Source organism: Lissotriton helveticus, chromosome 7 (genome assembly GCF_964261635.1).
Source record: "Lissotriton helveticus chromosome 7, aLisHel1.1, whole genome shotgun sequence".
Classification (NCBI taxonomy): Eukaryota; Metazoa; Chordata; class Amphibia; order Caudata; family Salamandridae; genus Lissotriton; species Lissotriton helveticus.
In genome coordinates this window covers 1,561,748,118-1,561,767,008 of record NC_136068.1, presented here as the reverse complement: position 1 = coordinate 1,561,767,008, position 18,891 = coordinate 1,561,748,118, and the positions used below count along the sequence as shown (strand labels likewise).

Sequence of the window (18,891 nt, the reverse complement as noted above, 5' to 3'; positions counted from 1 at the left end):
CAAGTCTAATGCAGACAACACACTATATAAATCAGACTGCACTATTCAAATATTGGTGCAAAGCACAGAGACCAGTTGATGGATAGAGAAACAAGACCCACTTACCCCCCTGCAGTATCCTCCATGTTGGGCTAACCATCAGCAGGCATCCAGCATCCAGGCAATGCCATCTAGCCACTGGAAATCATAGGCTTTTCACTGTGGGGTTCCCTCATTATATCAAACGACTTGTCTCCCCGGCGGTACAACTTATTTTGGCACAATTTATTATGCTTGAAATCCTTCCTCCCCTCCACAAGTGTTTTTCTAGCTATTCAGCAAATTTCAGTTACTCAATGTCTCTTCTGATACTCACGTTTTACCTGGTGGCATGCTGGCCTTATTGCATAGCTTTGTTTGCTGAAGCAAACAGTCTCCCTCTTGCCTTACCACTGATTTGTGTCTACATTGTGTGGCCACAAGAGCAGCATCTTGCATCATCACCGAGTGCACCAGCAAGCTTTCACCTGTAGACCTTATCAGAAAACATTCCCTAAACACCATTATTGTACCCATCTGTTGTCACCAGCCAGTCTCTGGTCACTAGCCCTCTATGAGCTGGTCACTACCAGAGGGAAGATGGTGCGACAGGACTACTGATTGTTGTCTCGCAACAGAAAGGCACGCACCACATGAAGAAAGCGCAATGTAAAGAGAAGCGTAGATTGCAAGACATAATGAAGCATAATTAAGAGTCGCCTTGTGTAGCAGGAGCTCCACCAGACAGTTATTCGTTCCTCTAAAGCCTGCAGTACCCAATAATATTAACTGTTTTTGCCCCTTTCTCGTACACCCTCTTGTGTTTTCTTTTTTGTTTGTATGTTTTGTATATTGAGCCTATGTTTTTTTTCACCACATTTGTACAGTAATTTAATAGTATTAATCCTGGTCTACTCCATAGAACACAGTACAAGCAAACACTGGTAAGGTAAAAACAAAACATACTGATCTTATTTGTCCTGAGTTATGGAAATCAATCAGGTGAACAATCTGGCAGTCATTTGTCAGAATTGTAGAGTTTGTGATAAAAGTGATCGTACTTGTGTCTTACAACATACTGAAAATGAAATTACATAACTTTTATAGCTGCACGACCATGGAGGCCAGAGGCTTGACCTGGGTTTTTTTGGATAGTGGTTGATAGACTGTACTTCTTTTGTGAGATCTGTGTTTTTCTGATCCACTGAGATGAAACCATGTGAGTCTTCTTTTTCTCCTCTTTCTCAGGTCCTGTCACTTCCTGACTCTGGGCTGGACCTTTGGCTACCTGTTGTTTTTTCGGACTGTGACCTATTTTGGGCTTCCTACCCCAACTCCATTCACAAATGCTGTTCAGCTACTTTTGACACTGAAGGTACGTTGTCCCCAGTTCCTTATTACTGTTCACTTTGCATCTCCTTCTGCCTCTTAGTAGTAATGCTCAGCTTACCCCAAGACACATTTTCCAGCACAGGTGCGAGTACTATCTGTAGACCTACTGCGAAATAAAAGATGAATGATGCATGGGACTATGGGATTTGTGGGCGTTTTAGACCATTAAGTGCTGGAATAGATTCTTGAATCTGTAGCTCCCATTTGATATGCAGAGTGCCGCAGTGTGAACTGATTGAGAGGGCTATGATTGATTGGGACTTGGCGATGATTGATCTCCATCCCAAGGACGTGTGTGATTAAACACACATTAGAAATTCAACCGTACTTAGTTGCACCTAATCCCTGCCATCTTCCTCTGTGATACAAAGAATTCTTTCTTGTCCTTCCAGCTGGTGAGCTTGGCCAATGAGGTGCAAGAATTCTGCCGGTCGAAGAAACAGGAAATGACCACGTTCACCAAGTCTTCCTTGATTGGTGTGATTCCTAACATCCCAAGACTGTGGGAGATGTTCTGTTATAGTTACTGCTACGTCGGGCTAATGACTGGTAAGAAAGCACAGAGCAAGAGGTTCAGTATCTGGTTAGCCACCTCTTTCTATAAGCTCAAGTTGATAATTGGGATGTGGTCATGTGAGGGAATGTGGTTCTACACAGTGCCTGGCTCACAATGGGAGCTCACCCACCTTTCTTGATTTAGTAAACTAGGAGTAACATTGGAGCCAAAAACAAACGAGCATTGGCAAATGCATTTGGTTTCACCTATGTGATTTATAGTATTTTTTTGGGGGGGGATACATTTTAATTTGGTGAGCGGTTGTGCAATATAAGTTAAATAAACTCTGTAAAAGTGTTATGACTTTGTTTGTTTAAAAATATAATATATTGTACAGTATGGGCTCATCTTATAAAGTGGTCCTGTACCTTTGGGTGATGTTGGCGCTACATAAAACTGACCCTGAAATAAAATTGGGATAATCTGGTTTAAATGGGTAGGAGATTAGATACCTGTGTGCTTGTATGAAGTAACTGGTGGTAATATAAAGCGCTCGTGTACTATTGGGTAATGTTGGCGCTATATAAAACTGACCCCAAAATAAAATTGTGAAAAGCAGGTTTGAATACGGAGACGATTAGGGGTGGGTGTAGGGGATCTATGCAACTGTGTTAGTGATTTTGTCTGCTGTGTTCTGTTTGAGCAAGGCAAATTATAAGTACATTTTGAAAGGTGGTGTGTAGTAAATATTGTTGGGTGGAATGTACTTATTAGTGGCTGATTATGACATACTGAAAGTGTGTTGGATGTGTGATGTTTGAGCTGCCTCTTGTACACTAGTTACGGGTTGAGTCGTGGATTTAGGTGATGTTTGTAGCACGGTCATAGTCGAGTGTTAGAAAAATCATAGGTAGGAGAAGCCATGTGGCAATGCATACGAACCGATAAAAGGCAAGGATGCAAGGGGGCAGGATGTAAGCTCCTTTTTAGATTTATATTGAATACAATAGATTTCACTTGCACAGCGCAAGCGCGGTGCAGGTGAAACGTAAAAAAAACTGGCAGGTATTGCTCACTCAAAGCACTATTCTTGTAGCTGGGCTCTGTTAGAACCCACAGACTTGCTCAGCTACTTTAGGAAGCTGAAAGTCGGATCCCAATACAAAGCTCCTCTTTGATTGGGGAGCATATTGACTCCGAAAGATACAGCTAGCTGAGTTGCATGTGAACAAGAAATAAGAATAACACTTTTATATTAGGCTGCTTTCTAATTGCACCCCTCACTATATCCTATTGTGTATGAATAATGTAGTGTACCCCTCCACGTTGATAATTTGTTCTGCACCTCCTAGCGCCTCACTGTGAGATACTCCTCTCCACTCTAAAATATTGACAGCAATCGATTTATTTTGCATTAGTTACAAACTCATAATATAAAATATAAAGCTATCCTTATATTGTAAGAGATGGCATTGTGTGCTGATTACGAGTCAGTAGTGGTAGGGAACCTGTCACTTTCTACCATGAGTGCTATTCGTGAAGAGGGAGCGCTAGTAGTATGTAGGTGTGCATGTGTTAAAAGGATTTATTTTTCTTATATCTGAAAATAACTTCTGTTATAAAAGAAGAAATTATAAACATTGAAGGTACATTGTGGCTAATATCTACAACCTTATGAAAGCTGAAATGTGCTAGATATAGTGAGCAGTGCAGACCTGTTTCACCCCTGCCCCTTGTGTACTTTTACCAGGTGAAGGAGAAAACACAGATTTGTCTTGTGCATTACAGGGCAAAAGATGAGACAATCATTTATAACTATTCTAGACTCTGAATGCATAGATCGGTGCAGGGAACCTGTCTTATACTTAAGGAGAGATCTTTAACCACAGGATATCAGTAAACCGGTGCAGTGTGGCTGGAATCCATAACCATTACATTACAACATATCCTACTGTAGTGTAGTTCCTATTATCCCAATAGGCTCTGCGCATTGGAATAATATCTTCAATAGTATAGACGTAGGACTGGGGTTAACTAGGTCTTCTACTGACGATATTAGACTTAAAGTTTATGTGTGCCAGCTAGCTCAGAGTTCACTAGAAACTTTCTCGAATAGGCAAGGAGGAGTTTAACCTCCCTGGATAGACAAGAAGGGATTTAGTTTCTGACAACCATAGAACATGACAACTTTGCTCTCCCCTAATCAAGAGTATATCTCTAGAGTCGTGTGAAAACAAAAGACAACTTATTTTACTCAGTCAGTACGTGCATTCTTAGTTTCACCAGATTGTAGAGAAAAGGAAGAGACGGGCGTGTTCAATAAAAAGGTGTTATTTATTGATCAGTCTCTTTTCTCATACAAGAGAAATGAATCGCTATTATTGCAATACTTATAGTTAAGTACAGTGCATACAGTAAAAGCAGAATTATAAAATAATACTGTAAAAGCATTGATATGGTTTCTTAGCCATATGATACTTTAAAATGGATAAAATAGATACATACATATATACATTGACTAATCGTACTCAACTGGTGCTTCTAAGTACGCCTACCCCGGTGTACCTGACCTAAGCCTAATACGTGGGCGGGAGTAGATAAGTAGCAGTTTAAGTTAAGTTTGCTTTGCCAAGGGTCTGACTCAAGAATTCTCTGTAAGGGGTTATTCAGTTCAGTACCTGGGATTTAGAAGGCTGGAGGGCTGGTATCTCAATCTCAGGACTTGATATCCCAGCTGCCTGCGAGGGCGGCTGGAAACGCCGGAGCTCTATTTCTCGGCAGGAGAAAAGGCAGCGTCTCTCTCTCAGCGCGTCAAAAGGGAGGGGCAGCGTCCGTGGGCTTTTTCTGCATCAGCTGGGCTCCTCGGCAAGTCGCGCTGCTCCAATCTCGTCACCACCACCGTGTGTTGCTTAGGGCAATGTCGGTAATATTTATACCTGAAAGGTGCCGAGATTGACGTAAGGATGGACATAAATACGTCAATAAGGATGTCATAAGAACTGGTCGTTCTTACATTCTTTACTGGAGTTCTTGGCTAAATCAAAACAATAGCTGCGGGGGATTTCCCAGGTTGCTGGAGGTTTGATTTGTTTTGAGAACTCTGTATGCTTTCTATGGGGGCTGGAGGAATAGTGCTTGCTTAATGTGGTAGCATGCGCTATGACCTAATCAGAAAGCGGGTTTCTGTGCCGTTGTATGGCCACTATTGATTTATTAACCGGACAAGGGTCAGAAGCAGGAATATTGATACAGTTCCCATAGGAAATACATCACACTACAGCATAAGTTAATAGGCATGGGTAAGCTGACAAGGAATCCGTATAATTTGCTGTAAGATTTAATTGAGGACAGGTTATCTGTGAACAGATACGTAGTGGTTGTACTGGTATTACCAGTGCATAGTGACTGCTCTCACAACAGATATTAATAGGGGGCTGTCATTTATACTTCTGGGAGGGTCTTTTACATGTGGTATGGGCTGCAATGATTTATAAGTGAAGAGGTGCAGCAAATCAAACCAATATTGTTTGATTTTATGCTCAGGGTGGAGGCAAAGCTTCTCTAGTTTTGGACCTTTTATAGATTCACATGCATGAATTATTCTGGAGTAACATCAGTTCTATGTTACACAAAGGCTAAAATAAAGTGTCTTTTTAGTGGCCTATTCACATCATTTAAAATGAACCAAACCTCAATCAATTAGAGACCATCAACCTGAAGCCCTCACTTTGCACCACCACCATCCTTCATGCTGTGCGTGAAGGGAGTCCCCTTGCGGTCTGCTAACTTTTCACAGATAAGTCCTTTTTCTTCAATGTTCCTCGGATTTTGTAGCAGAAGCAAGCTGTTTAGGAGCTGCTTTGGTTCGTGGTCGGCCATAACCTTGCTGTTTAACACACCACCCACACCCTTTGTGTTTTGACTTGTTTGCTATAGTGACTGAATAAGGTTTTCACCTTTTATTTTAACATGTCCGATACTATTAAAAAGAGTATTTTTAGACACTGGCTCCTGTAGCGGGAAAAGGCTAAAATTATATTATCCTCGTAAGAACTGTACTTCTACAAAACTTAATGGGTAGGTAGGAATGGCTCTTTTTGTGGCTTAAAATGTCAAAGAAGGATGATGATAAATAAATCTAATCTTAAAAGACATCAGAAAAGACCTATAAGAGGTCTCCCGCTAAAGAAGAAAAAAAGGCCTCCTAAACTACTCCAATAGCGAAAAAGCCTTCTAGCTAAAAAAAAAACTGTGAAGCAATCCAAATAATTCATTGAATCTCCTAAAGAAACTCCTCACTCAAAGACGGTATCCCCAGGCCCTCAGACGTTCATCTTTTCTCTCACATTCATTGAGAAGGATAACGCTGACAAATGTTCTGTTACCAGTGACTGTGCTATTGACCACCAAAAAGCTCCCCCTTTGTCAGCCTCCTTGAAATCTCTGTTTACTGTAGTGGTGTCGATGAAGCATCTTGAAGACTAGAGCACAGAAAAATCTTTGTAAGCGACCACATTTATGCCGGGACTGTCATCGACAACACCATCACTTACAACGCAAATGCTTTCACCGTCAATGAGACACTAATCGATAACACATCTGTGGCAATCCTTGTGTCGGCTCCCCACTTTGCCTATGAGTCACATGTCAATGACCTCTCTGTTGACCACAACCCCGTCAATGCCAGTAAAAACTCCAAAGTCTGTGGCTAAAGAATGCTTTCCAGCTAAAACTTTTATTTCTGAAACTGGGGTGCAAAAGGAAGTCGTGTCATGTCACACATCTCCAAAAAAGCGAATAAAGCTTCCACTGTCCAGGATACTAGATTCTAATGAGACTAAAGAAGTGCCATTTGGTCCTGCATAAAGTCCTGGCCAATTAAAGGCTAAGTGCCAAGAATATGACTGAGATTATGAGTATTCTATTGTGGAGCCTCAAGGGATCTCGTGAGGAGCCATACCAGACCAAGCTTTATGAATCCTTCGGTGAAGAGACGCAACCAAATGATAGGCAATCATGTCAAGAGTATGCACCCTACTATGATGACCTAACTACACTAGTCAAGAAACCAGACCAGATAAATGCCAATTGCACTGGTGACAGATGTAAGATATGCAAGATTAATGAGAGCAGACTATTACATATGGTTTCCGGAAAAAGAACCTACGGGAAGGTGTCCCAAGTCCGACTCTGTAAAGGGCGACTGCTAGCCCTCAAATGACTGAATCAATTGCACAGGTTGTATCGCCATTTCCATTGGCTTCCTGAAATGTTCGAAATTCCAAGTGGCTGGTTGCAGCTAACAGTTTAAAGTGCTACCTTTTATGCTGAAATTCGTGGCAATGATATTTATGAAGTGCATGTGATCAGCCACAGTGCACATAAGGAAAAACGGCCATTCAGTGTTTCCATTTTTGTACGACGGGCTGATAAAAAGTCCCATTGTTCACCTCAGAAAGTCAGCAAAAAGAATTTCTGAGCTTATTCTGCATCTTTTGACTGACAGTCCACATACAAAAGTGTTTAATAATTCCACATTTATCAAAAAGAGTGAAAAGCAATGTCAGTACTCCATAGAGTCATAGAGGATTCTCTTGAAGACCCTCTTTCACGTATTTAGTCCCAACATGGCATGTTATCTCCGCTGGGATGATGTCATGGATGGCATCATCATAGGGTCTCATTCACTTGTGTCTCTTTCTCCAAGTGAAAAACCATCCTTCTTCCTGGAGGAGAACTTCTCAAGTGAAGACAGTGTTGGTAAGTGAGTGTATTAAAATTATCTCCAATCTCAGAGGGAGTATTTATCAGTAAAAATTATTTTAAAAAAGGGGATAGGGATAAGGCTAAAAGAAGAGGCGATATTGTAAGGAAGAATTACTGGTCCTACACCTCTGGTGATGAGGTCTACGTGTTTCAGCCACGTAGGGTCCCTCAAGGTCTAAGTCTTTTGTCAGGATCAAGTGATTAGTTTACCTTAAATTTTGAGGTAACCCCTATAAGTGCAGTTACGAATGCCGTGTCCAGGTGGTAGTTACCCTACGAAACAAAATGAGAGCAGAAATGTCATTAGGGTAGCTTGGGGATATTGGACTGATCATCTTCTATTTTATTATTTGATAAATGGTACTGATTTATTTTATTTTATTTATTTATTTAAAAGTTTTATATAGCGCTGGCTAGACCCGGAGGTATCAGAGCGCTTTACATGAGCATCAGATCATAGTTACAGGTTACATCGTTACAAAGGTTACACAGTTCTAAGAGCATGGCAACATAGTTACTTGTAAGGTCGAGAAAAACAATAAGCACAAAATACGTAAGGGGAAAAGAAGGCAAGGTGAGAGATTCAGGGGGGGTTGGAGTGGGGAAAGTAGACCGATAAAGAAGGTGGGAAAGAGGAGAGGAGGGGAGGGGAGGGTGAGAGACATAGCCTGGGGAGAAGAGGGGAAGGGTGACGGGGACACAAACCGGTAGACGAGTCAAGGCAACGTCCAAAGTCCAGTAAGCTGTGATCCCAAGGGAAGTGGTATCCCTTCCCTATCTCTATTGCGAGAGGCTCCCTTTACGCAGTGGACTCTCTCAGAGAGGTCTCTGAGACTTTAAGGCCTATAAACTGGATCCTTCCCCAACAAGGGGAGAGGGAGTGCTTTGGCAAGGGGTGCCATACCATACCTCAAGTGTGAGTGGCTCCCTTTGCACAGTGGACTCACTCAGCGGGTTCGCTGAGACTCCACTAAATATTGGATCTTTCCCCAACAAGGGGAGAAGGAGTGCTTAGTCAAAGGGCACAACGGACAGGGGGTAGGCAGAGTAGGAGGCAAGGGGAGAGATTCAGGGGAGAGAGGATAGGAGCTAGGGAAGAGACAAATAAGGAGAGACGAAAAGAAGTCTGCCTAAAGACCGACTGGGTAGGTGACGACCAAGGAGGGAATCCAAGGCCCATCTCCCCTATAGCTAAACCAAGTAGCTCCATCGGGCATCAGACAAAATAGTTCAGTCTCAAAACATTGAGAGAGGAGGGAGGGAGAGACCTAAATAGAGTGAGGATGTGGTAGGAGACGAAAGGAGAGACGACGGGAAGTGCAACAATGTGGTTCAACAATATACTAGAAGAAGATCAACAAGTAAACATTAAATCAAACAATCAGCAATACAATTAGGGGAGGAGTGAAAGGTGAGGGAAAGTAGTGGGGGGTGGGGAGGAGAGGGAGTGTGGATAAGGGAAGAGACAACCATAGAGACGAAAGGGAGTCTGTCTAAGGTTCACAGAAAAACAGGGTGGGGACAAAGGGCAAGGGCATGGGAGGGCAGAGGACAGAAGCTGGAAAGAGTCGGAGCGGAGAGGGGGGAAGGTTGCATAAGGTTTGAACAGACAGAGGCACGTATCTCCTGCCTGGGGGCTGTATTGTCTTGTTGGAGAATGCGGGCAGTGAGACTCTGTTCATCTCCGATGGGTGAAAAAGCTGGCGTAAGCGAGACCTTTGTTTCTAAGTTTGTGTCTTTATTGGTGGCCATTTTGGGGTCAGGCGGCCCCTTCGCTGGGGCTTTACAACAGTTGCTGCAATCACCCGGGACACTGCGCGGCGTCCGAGTCAGTGAGGAGTGTGTTGCTCAGCGGGTGTCCTGCCCAGGGGAAGAGGAGTGAGGGGTTGACCGGTGCACACCAGTCTATCTTGCGGCTCGGGTCGTCAGTGCACTGCTCAGTGTATGTTCGCCGCAGCACCCAGGTCCTCCAAAGCAGTATGCCCTGAGAGTATGTTCAGGAGGTATTCAGTTCAACAATGAGGCCTCACCGGACCCCTCAGCCAGGGAAGCGCCGCTGCAGGAGATATATGGGGGGCCTCGGCTCACCTGATATCCATGGTGTTGTGAGCGCTTCCAGGGGGGCTGCTGTGTCTGCCTCCTCACTCGCGGCGCTCCACGGGTGCCATCTTGGGGTCAGGCGGGCCGAGTTTGCCGAGTCCCCCAGGAGGATGGCGATGAAACAATGAGCGGTGGCGGCCTTCCAGGTCTTGGTCATCACGATCAGGTGCCCCCTCAGATTATGGTGCCGCTGCGTGGATTGCAGGGGTCGGGACTCTGCCCGGGAAGACGGCAGCTCGGTGCAGTCAAAATGGCGGGACGCGCCTCACCGGGACCTCCGAGTAGTGGAGAAGACGGGACCGACGTGGGAGGGCCTCCTTGGAGCGGGCCTCCGCCGGCCCCGCGATCGTCAAGGGGATGACTGCTGGTCAATGTGGGGCTTTTTTGATGTCCAGGGGAGTTACCACAGGTCTGGCTCGGAGGGCTTAATCTCTCTGTTACAAATGCCTTCATGTAGCTTAACTGGGAGTAGTATCTAGACAGAATTATGGGCGTAGAGCAGGAAGGTGGTTAAATCATGGTTAACTTGGTTTAAGATTGTTTTACTGTCAGATGTATGAAAAAGGGCCAGTAGATGGCGCTAAAGCCTCATTATTATTCTTGATTTGCTATTACAACAGTGTGCAATGTTTTCGAAGCATGAGAGCCAGATGTTTCGGTGTTGGGTACACTGAAGAATTAACGAAGGATGAGCCTCACAATTGGTAGACCCGCCGTTTAAGAGTTGCTCAGTGAAAAAGATTCTTCAGCGCAGGGTGTACCATTTGTATAGTACTATACAGCTGCCATGTAGACTACCGTTTCGGGAGTGGTGAAGTCAATTTTTAATCTGGGCTTTTCACCCAATAGTGATGCTAGCCCCCGGAGCTTCAATTGGGTGTTCCAACGCGGTGGCCATTTTCAAGTGGATGAATTTAAATTACTAACCACCTAAGTAGTCTTCAGCTGAATCGGGGTTCAGGGCTAAATGAAGTTATCCAAGGCAAAATGGTCACATTCACAATATTGAGATATGGAGAAGTTCCTAAAAACTGAGTAAGCAGCCCAGGGGAGAGGGCTAAGTAGAGGATGTAAACCCCCACCAAATGCGCCGCTTTTCCGTCTCTCCCCTCCGTAGTCTTTTGGTCATCCAGAAGTCATGATGATGGGAGGTTAAATGAACCGCCCTCTAGCTCTCTCACTTTTTGATTTATGTAATAATTCCACATGCAGTTTTGAATGCAAGAAAAGGAAAAGCATTCCCCTTCAGCGTAAATGTTGGTAAAATTGCAGGACCTAGCGATCTGAATCTGATCCAAGAAACCGTTTATGGTTCAACATTCCAAATGCCTTTTTGGTCATGATCTCCTGTAATCTATTGATTCCATTCTGTTGGTTGCACAGGAGGCCACTTCAGAAAGTATTGGATCGTCCGATACAATAGAAGGACGTGTTGATGGAAAAATAGATAAAACTGCAAAGATATAAGTTGATTTGTGTGGTTGAGGTAGGGTCTATCAAATCTGTTTCCTGATGAAGCCTGCAGAATCTATTAGGACAACAGGCACATGCAAGGAAGGATGAAAAGAGCGAATTTCCCGGAATTGGCTATCATTGGCAAATGGATTCAAGAAGTAAACCTGCTGAAGTTCGGAGCAGTGTGTTTAGGACTTCAGTTCTTCCTACTAAGACCGAAAGCATCATCGGTGTTTATAGGCATGTTTTATATAACTGAACATAAAGACGCCAGATCAAAAGAGATATCAAAGGAAGCAAAGACCCTGTGGAACTGGGACGTTGAGCACAATGCGTCTTTAACAGCAGAGCACCTTCCAGGGCAGGACAGCAAGTTGGCTGAGGTGCTCCGTCGCAATAAACTCAAGTGCCATGAATGGCAAATAAATAAAGCCCAAAAGGTTTTCCCTCTTCCCAGGATTTCACAGGTGCAAGCGAAAATGCAACTGTAACCATGCCGGTTAATACTAATCACACCAGTGAGCCCAAGATATAACTTCTACTCTGAAGCTCTGAAAATTGCATGGATGCCATGGCAAGACCTCCTGATGAGAGCCAGTGACCAGATCCAACTTCCCTGAAGCTTCACTCTTCCCACAAGACTACAGAGAAATCCTGGCACAGGCACGATTTATATATATATCAACAAATAAGTCTTACTGTACTAAATGGCAAAGGTTTTGTAGTTTTAGTGTGATCTTCGGTGCTGCATCAGATACTCTCGATCAGGGTAAGCACATCCCTCGAGCAAAGTTTATATAGCTGCAATCTCCACCCTGCCCCAGTTTGGCAACTCAGTATAGTCTTCTCACAGCTTATACACACACACCATTTGAACCAATTCATAAGGCATGAATGAAGTTCCTCTCTTATAAGGTAGTACTACTCTTGGCATTACCATCAGCTCGGAGAACCAGTGAGATGCTAGACCTCACAGTTTAAGAACCATTTCTTCAGTTTCACTCTGACAAAAGTAAGTTTGAGAACTAACCCAACATGTATACCTAAAGTACATTCAGACTTCAGACCTGAATAAAACCATGGTATTGAAGGAGTTTCCAAATCCAGCGTATGCTCCAGAGAGATCTTTGCTTTCTCTAGATATGAGATTTCTATAAGTCTTTGTGGATAGAACAAAGAGTTTTAGGAAGTCTCATCAGCTTTTGGCACCTCCTTTTGTAAACCCAAGTAAGAGAAAACACATTTCCACACAGCATTACTTGATGGGCTGCAGCCACAATTGTATCATGCCACATAAAAGCAGTAACACATCAGAGGAACAGCTCATTCGACTAGAGGTGTATCTACGCTGGTGCTGTTAACTACAGTATCGTTGACAGAAATATGCTGAGCAGCAACATGAAAATGTGTGTACACTCTTAAGACATTACTGTCTAGGAGAGACCATACAGAAAGATGTAGCAATGGGCCAAGCAGTGTTATGTCATCTGTTTTGATAAGGCGAGCCACTCAATGATTTTTCCCTACATCTTCTAACTTCTATTAATATGATTTGATTTATAATTTTATATAGCACTCTAAAGCCCTGAGGGATCTTGGCGCTGCTGCTTTCATGAGAGAGAAAAGACAGTTAAAGATTACTGCTGCACTAATGACTAAATAGACCGGTCTTCTGAGACTTTCGGAAGGACAGGAGCTCTGGGAAGTTTTTTTTAAATCAAGGGTACCATAGTTTTGCTGTCGAGAAATCCTGCTTCGCCACGATGCTTGCTTGACCTTAGGTAGTACTAAGTGCTTGGCTTCTCAGGATCTGAGTTTCCGGGTGGGTTGTACCAGACTAATCTCTCCTGAAGACAATATGGACCAATACTGTGCAGTGCCTTAAAAGCTATCTAAAGAGCTTTAAATGTTGTTCTCTTTGCCCCTGGAAGCCAGTGTAGCTTAATTCAAGCCTGCGACACTGACTGATATTTTGGGATTTCTGAAAAAAACAGATGAACTACTTGTTCTTCTGATTTAAACATGTTAAACTTTGAAAGGTCTTATATCGGAGGAGAAAAACATTCTTGCTTATAAAGGTTACTCTTCAGTATTGGTATTCTTTTATAGATTCAAGTGCGACTGACCCTCCTTCCGGCAGGAGGCTCGTTGGCTTCTCTTATTCCTTCACCCAAGTGCTACATGTAATCTGAAGGAGGATGGCTTTTTTGGGTGTGGGCTTCAGGTTGATTGTCCCTTATTGGTTGAAGTTTGGTTCATTTTAATTGATTTGACAAGGCTACTAAAGAGCCATTGCTTTTATCCTTTGGGCTTTATTTAACATAGACCTGCTGTTACAATGTTACCATAGGATTCCCAGCCTGACCACTCTGATTCAAGCATGTGAATCTCATTACAGGTAATTTTATTTTTTTCTTCCCCCCAAAGCAGTCTTGTATGGCATGTGGCACAATTTTAGTTCTAAATAATAATAATTTACAGTTGGATGGCACCCTTGTATAGCATCTGCAATGCATGCCTTAGATATGACTGAATTTGCTTCAATGTTTCTCGGGATCAGCCGTCTTACAGTGTCCTCGTTTCCACATTGGCCTTTCAATCTTCAAATTTAATAAAATAAAGTAGCCGTTTCATCAGGGAAACAGGGATACTGAGCAGGTAATCTCTTCTTTAAAAAAGTTGCATTATTGGTCATTAAAAGAGAAAACCTCATTAGTTGTAAAGCCAGAAATTGGGAAAAGTAGTTTGACCCATTTATTTTCACATGTCGATTGGGGTAAAACATCTAGTTGTCTGTTGGATTAAATGTGAATTGTTCAGTCTGTTCCTGCAAGAGTGATGTTTCTCAAATTTCCCTCTAAAACCTGTAAATGTAAAGTCAATTGGTATGGATAATGGGCTGGTGCTCCTTTTTGCTTAAGTGGATGCTCTACTCCTACATTTGTAAATTTGGGATGGACTATCCTCCTAAAGAAGTAGTTTTTTTAAAGCATATTTCTAAAAACAAATCTCTTTCAGGCTTCTGGTTTCAAATGGTAGACTGAGTAGCCCTTTCAATGTATGATGATCCTTGATGGAAAACGAGAGTTGCAATATATCCACTTGGGGTCATTTTTGGTAGCCTCACTCACTTTTATGACTCTCTTCTAGGCCCCTTCTACCGCTACAAAACATATCATGACTGGCTGTACCAGCTGGACTCTCAGTCCATACCAAGTTTGTGGCCCCTGCTGTTGCGTCTGAAGCCAGTTCCTGTATTTGGTGCCCTCTTCCTCCTAGTCTCTCAGCAGTTTCCACTGGAATATGTGCGATCTGAGGAGTTCCTCGACCGGGCCTTCTTGTACCGTCTCTTCTACATGACAACTGTGTTCTTCGTCTTCCGCATGCGCTTCTATGTGGCATGGATTTTTGCAGAGTGCGGATGCATGTCTGCTGCGTTTGGTGCCTATCCAGTAGCAGCCAAGTCTCGCTCAGGAGGTGGACCGACTGTGGAGTATGCTCCTGTTGAGAGGTAAGGACCTTGTTCTCCTAGATCTGTTGCATGATCCTCCCAAACGCCTCCTAGAGACTAGCAGGAAGCAGGAAATAGAGTAGATCTAGTAGTGGAGGAGGTTGTAAACTGGATGTAAAAGAACAATCTCATGACATAAATGTAGCAGTACAGTGTACAGAGAAGGTTGATGCACTCATATGGCCTTGCTTACCATCATAAGATGATGTGTGGTCCTTAAAAAGGCTTACCGAATGTAAGGTAATGAAATCCATGGGTAAGACAGGCACTGAAAAATAAAAGCTGGAAACCTTAATCAAAACAGTATAAAAATTACTAAGGTCGGCTTTCACTAGGAAGGTTTGACTGCCCCTTTTGATAAGACTAAACAATGAAAAATTTCCTACCTATCATAACGGAATGTTTCAGTTCTATTAAGAACTCTGAGGTGAGGATCATGCTTTATAATCTTTACTTTGCTGATTATAAAATTCACAACAACCATATCAACATTAGCTTAGTATTAAAAAACGAACATACTCTAAAGCCCATGGGAGATGACAAAATAAAAACAACCAATCACGTAATGGCAGTCACAACATAGTCCATTGTCACTGCCCATGCTGTCTCTTTTCTGCACACAAATCACCCATTCCTCATATGCTCACGAATCCTATTTGGAGCCATAAAGTCCTAGGAAGAACCATGAAAAGGAACAAACCATTGTAACTATTTCCTCAAAATTGACACATTTTCCATATCAATAACAGGTGTAAACAATCAATCGAGACAATCCCGATACAATTAAGAATCAAAGCTATCCAGATACAAGCCGAATAACCCTCAACTTACTGATCACTGTAAGGAAAAAACATCCGAGACATATCTCTATGGGTTGGATAATCTTCACTTCTGAGTCCTTAATAGAATTGAAACTTTCCTTTACAATAGCTAGGGAATTTGTCATTCTACGTCTGGAATAGAGGTGAGGATTATGCTAATTTAAAGCTTGTCTACTACCAACTGGGCTATATTGATCACCAGCATGTAGTAGAACATCTTAGAAGTGGAACCAATGGTCTAATCCGCCTCATTCATGATCTCTTCCAAGCGGGCAGCAAGCTGAAATGCTTTAGATGCCATTGCCTCTCTGCCAGAATGCACCGCAAACATCCCCATATTGATGCCGGCTTCAGTCATGACCCAACGTACCCATCCAGCAATCGTGAGGAAGAGATAGCTCTATGTGAATTTCTCAGGGCAAGCAAAGGTTGCCGCTCACCTGGTGGATGTAACTCCTCCATCATCTCTTCATATGCTTTAAAGCACCTGACAACACATTTTAATTTAGGAGAATCCTCCAAAAGTAGGGTAAGAGATAATTCAGTGTAAGATTTAGTCCTTTTCCTAACTGTAAAGGATAGTCTTTGCGAGAAAAATAATGTAGCTGTAATAACCAGGGCTCTTATAGCCAAGACCTTACGACATGACACCAGGCATAGTAACATAGCCAACTTGGCAGGAAGCTCCTTATGGGACAAGAAAACGATTGGGCTGCCATGAAAGAAAGAGTTTAAGAACTTAGTTGACGTTCCAAAGAGAATACAGCGGCTCAGGCTGCATGGATAACGGCATACCCCTCAGCACTGTTTGTACAAAAAGATGTTGTCCCTCAGGGGATCCATCTGTCGACACATGACCCGCCGATATGGCAGATTGAAAGGCGTTAATAGTCTGATATGCTAAACCCTCTGAGGAGAGCTCTATCCAAAAATGAGTATTTGGACTATATCTGCTTCCACAGGATCCAGGACTTGTTGTATACACCAACTCATCCATCTTGTCCAGGCTGATCTGTATCGCTTGACCATGCTATCTGCCCAGGCCTTGGACAAGAGGATGTCAGCCTGCCTTGAAAGTCCCTGGATTTTCCATCTATGCCCGTAACCAGCCACACAATGAAGCGAAACGAACCGTTCATCACCATCTGGTGCGGCAGAAGGTTCGGATCGAGGAAAAGATTCGGAAAGGGGGTGTAGGATCGGAGAATCCCAAGAAAGTTCCATCAGAACTGGGAACAAAGCTTGCGACCTCCAAAAGGGAGTCACCAAGACCACCTCTGATAACTGCCTGTGAACCTTGGCTGCCTCTCTTGTTATCATTGAGAACGGGGGGAAAAGCAAACCTCTTCTGCTGCCTCCAATCTCGGAGGAATGCATCCATCACCACCACAAGGGGGGTCTGGCCACCAACTGAAGAATCTTGGAAGCTGATGATCTAGGTGAGAGTGTAAAAGGTCCATCGAAAACTGCCCGACCTGTCCAAAATCATGCTTTAGACTTCCGCATCCAGTTTCTAGAGACTGGAATTGTGGCAATGGCGAGAGTGCCTATCTGCCACTTTGTTTGCCTGGTCGGAAAGATACTCTGCTGTGACCGATCTATGATGGTCCATGCAATATTACCAAAAGGCCTTCACCAGATCCAACAGTGCTTTCGACTTGATCACTCCCAGGTGGTTGATGTAGCACAGCAATAAAATGCGAATTTTGAGAAGGACACCAGACTTAATGCTGCCCTTGATCCAGCAACAAACTGCGAAGGAACCCGCTAGCGTCTGATTCTATAATCAAGTTGGGCTGGAACCGAAGCTGGCTCGTCTGTTCCGGGCCTCAATGTGGGATAACCACAGTTGGATATCTTCACGTCCCCCCTCTGACAAAGGCACCAACTGGGAATACGTGAGTCCCCTCTGGAGATGATGAGCCTTGAGGTATTTTAGTGCTTAATAGTATAGGGGCCCAAAAAGATCACCTGAATTGATTTTGACGGGAGGTCCACTAACCTTGCTATGCTATCTGGCTTAAAGAAGTGTATGGCCTGGAAAGGATCTGTCTGAATTTGTGATGAAACAATGCTATCTTCTGAGAAGGGAGGCGTAAAGACACCGCTGAACCTTCGTCATCTGTGAGGGTGCAAAAGTGACTTGTTCTCGTAGACCACGAACCCCAGTCCCTCCAAGAGATTGACTGCTGTCTTCAGTTGCAAGAATGTTTTGGCGCATTGATTCATAATGAGCATCTCGTCCAAATAAGAGTCTCGTCCCTTGCGCATGCAGGTGCTCTACCACCGGTTGAGGACCTTCGTAAAGCACCGTTAAAAGTGGGACTCCTCGTTGGCTGAGGTATGCACCTAGACCACACATGAACCACCACTCTAGTAAGTGTAAGTTAGATACACACTAAAAGAGAACCTGTGCTCACCCTCTGGTAGTTTTGCACATAGCCTTCAGGCATATCTAGAGTAACACAATGAATGCACCACAGAAAGATTCCACACAGATTTAGAAAAATAGAGAATATGTATCTGAGCAAAATCAGACCAAAACAACAAAAGTCCAATCCGTAGAAGTTGAGATTTGATTTCTTTAAAGATGAAATGCAAAAATAGTGCTTAGAAGTCACTAGCGGTCAAAAGAAGGTAACTTGAGGTCCTCGGGGACCAAAGCCAAGTTTCGGCCAACAGCAATGTAGGGAAGGCCGGCTACAGGACCCATGCAAGCCCGCCGAGAAGTACCTTGGATGTAGCAAAGCGTCGACACTGAGGGCTTGATGTGTCGATCTTTTCCATGCAGTCGGGTAGCTTTGCTGAAGTGAAGGCAATACTTTGTTGAGCCGCGCATAGCATCACCCCTGGCTGCACATGCTGTAGAACCACTGTCGTCAAACAACCTTTGTGTCCATGTCAAACGGCAGTGCATTTGTTCTGATCAGTGCAGGGGTGATGATGCGCCAGTTTTGTAGACAACGGCTGCAGAACCCACTTCTGAGGCCCAGAACGTGGAGAGGGCACCTCAGGCAAGGGTAGGACTCCCAGATGGCAGAGTCCAGCAGCACCAGTAGAATTGCCGGAAGTCTTTTGTATCCCTGAGATTTCTGAAAACAGGAGGCAAGCCCTTGGCGATCACTTGGAGGGGAAGGCAGAGGCCAGCTGTCCTTCAGCAGAGTCAAGGAGCAGCAGGGCAACAAGCAGAAAAGCAGTCCTTTAAGCAGCACAACAGTCCTTCTAACAGAGGTTCAGTTCAAAGATCCAGAAGTGCCTGATTTTAGGGGGGTCAGAGACCCAGTACATCTACCCAAAATTGCCTTTGATGTAGGGTTTGATTTCAAAGCAGC

At 43.7% G+C, this 18,891-nt stretch overlaps 1 protein-coding gene across 1 annotated transcript in view; it reads left to right on the top strand.

The window, feature by feature from the left end:
* MBOAT7 (membrane bound acylglycerophosphatidylinositol O-acyltransferase MBOAT7) overlaps positions 1 to 18,891 on the top strand; it is a 131,987-nt gene that overhangs the window by 90,889 nt on the left and 22,207 nt on the right. The window contains exons 4-6 of the mRNA XM_078655056.1: positions 1,267 to 1,393; positions 1,803 to 1,959; positions 14,378 to 14,738. Of these exons, the coding sequence (XP_078511182.1) occupies positions 1,267 to 1,393; positions 1,803 to 1,959; positions 14,378 to 14,738 (645 nt within the window). The remainder of the gene's footprint in view (positions 1 to 1,266; positions 1,394 to 1,802; positions 1,960 to 14,377; positions 14,739 to 18,891) is intronic.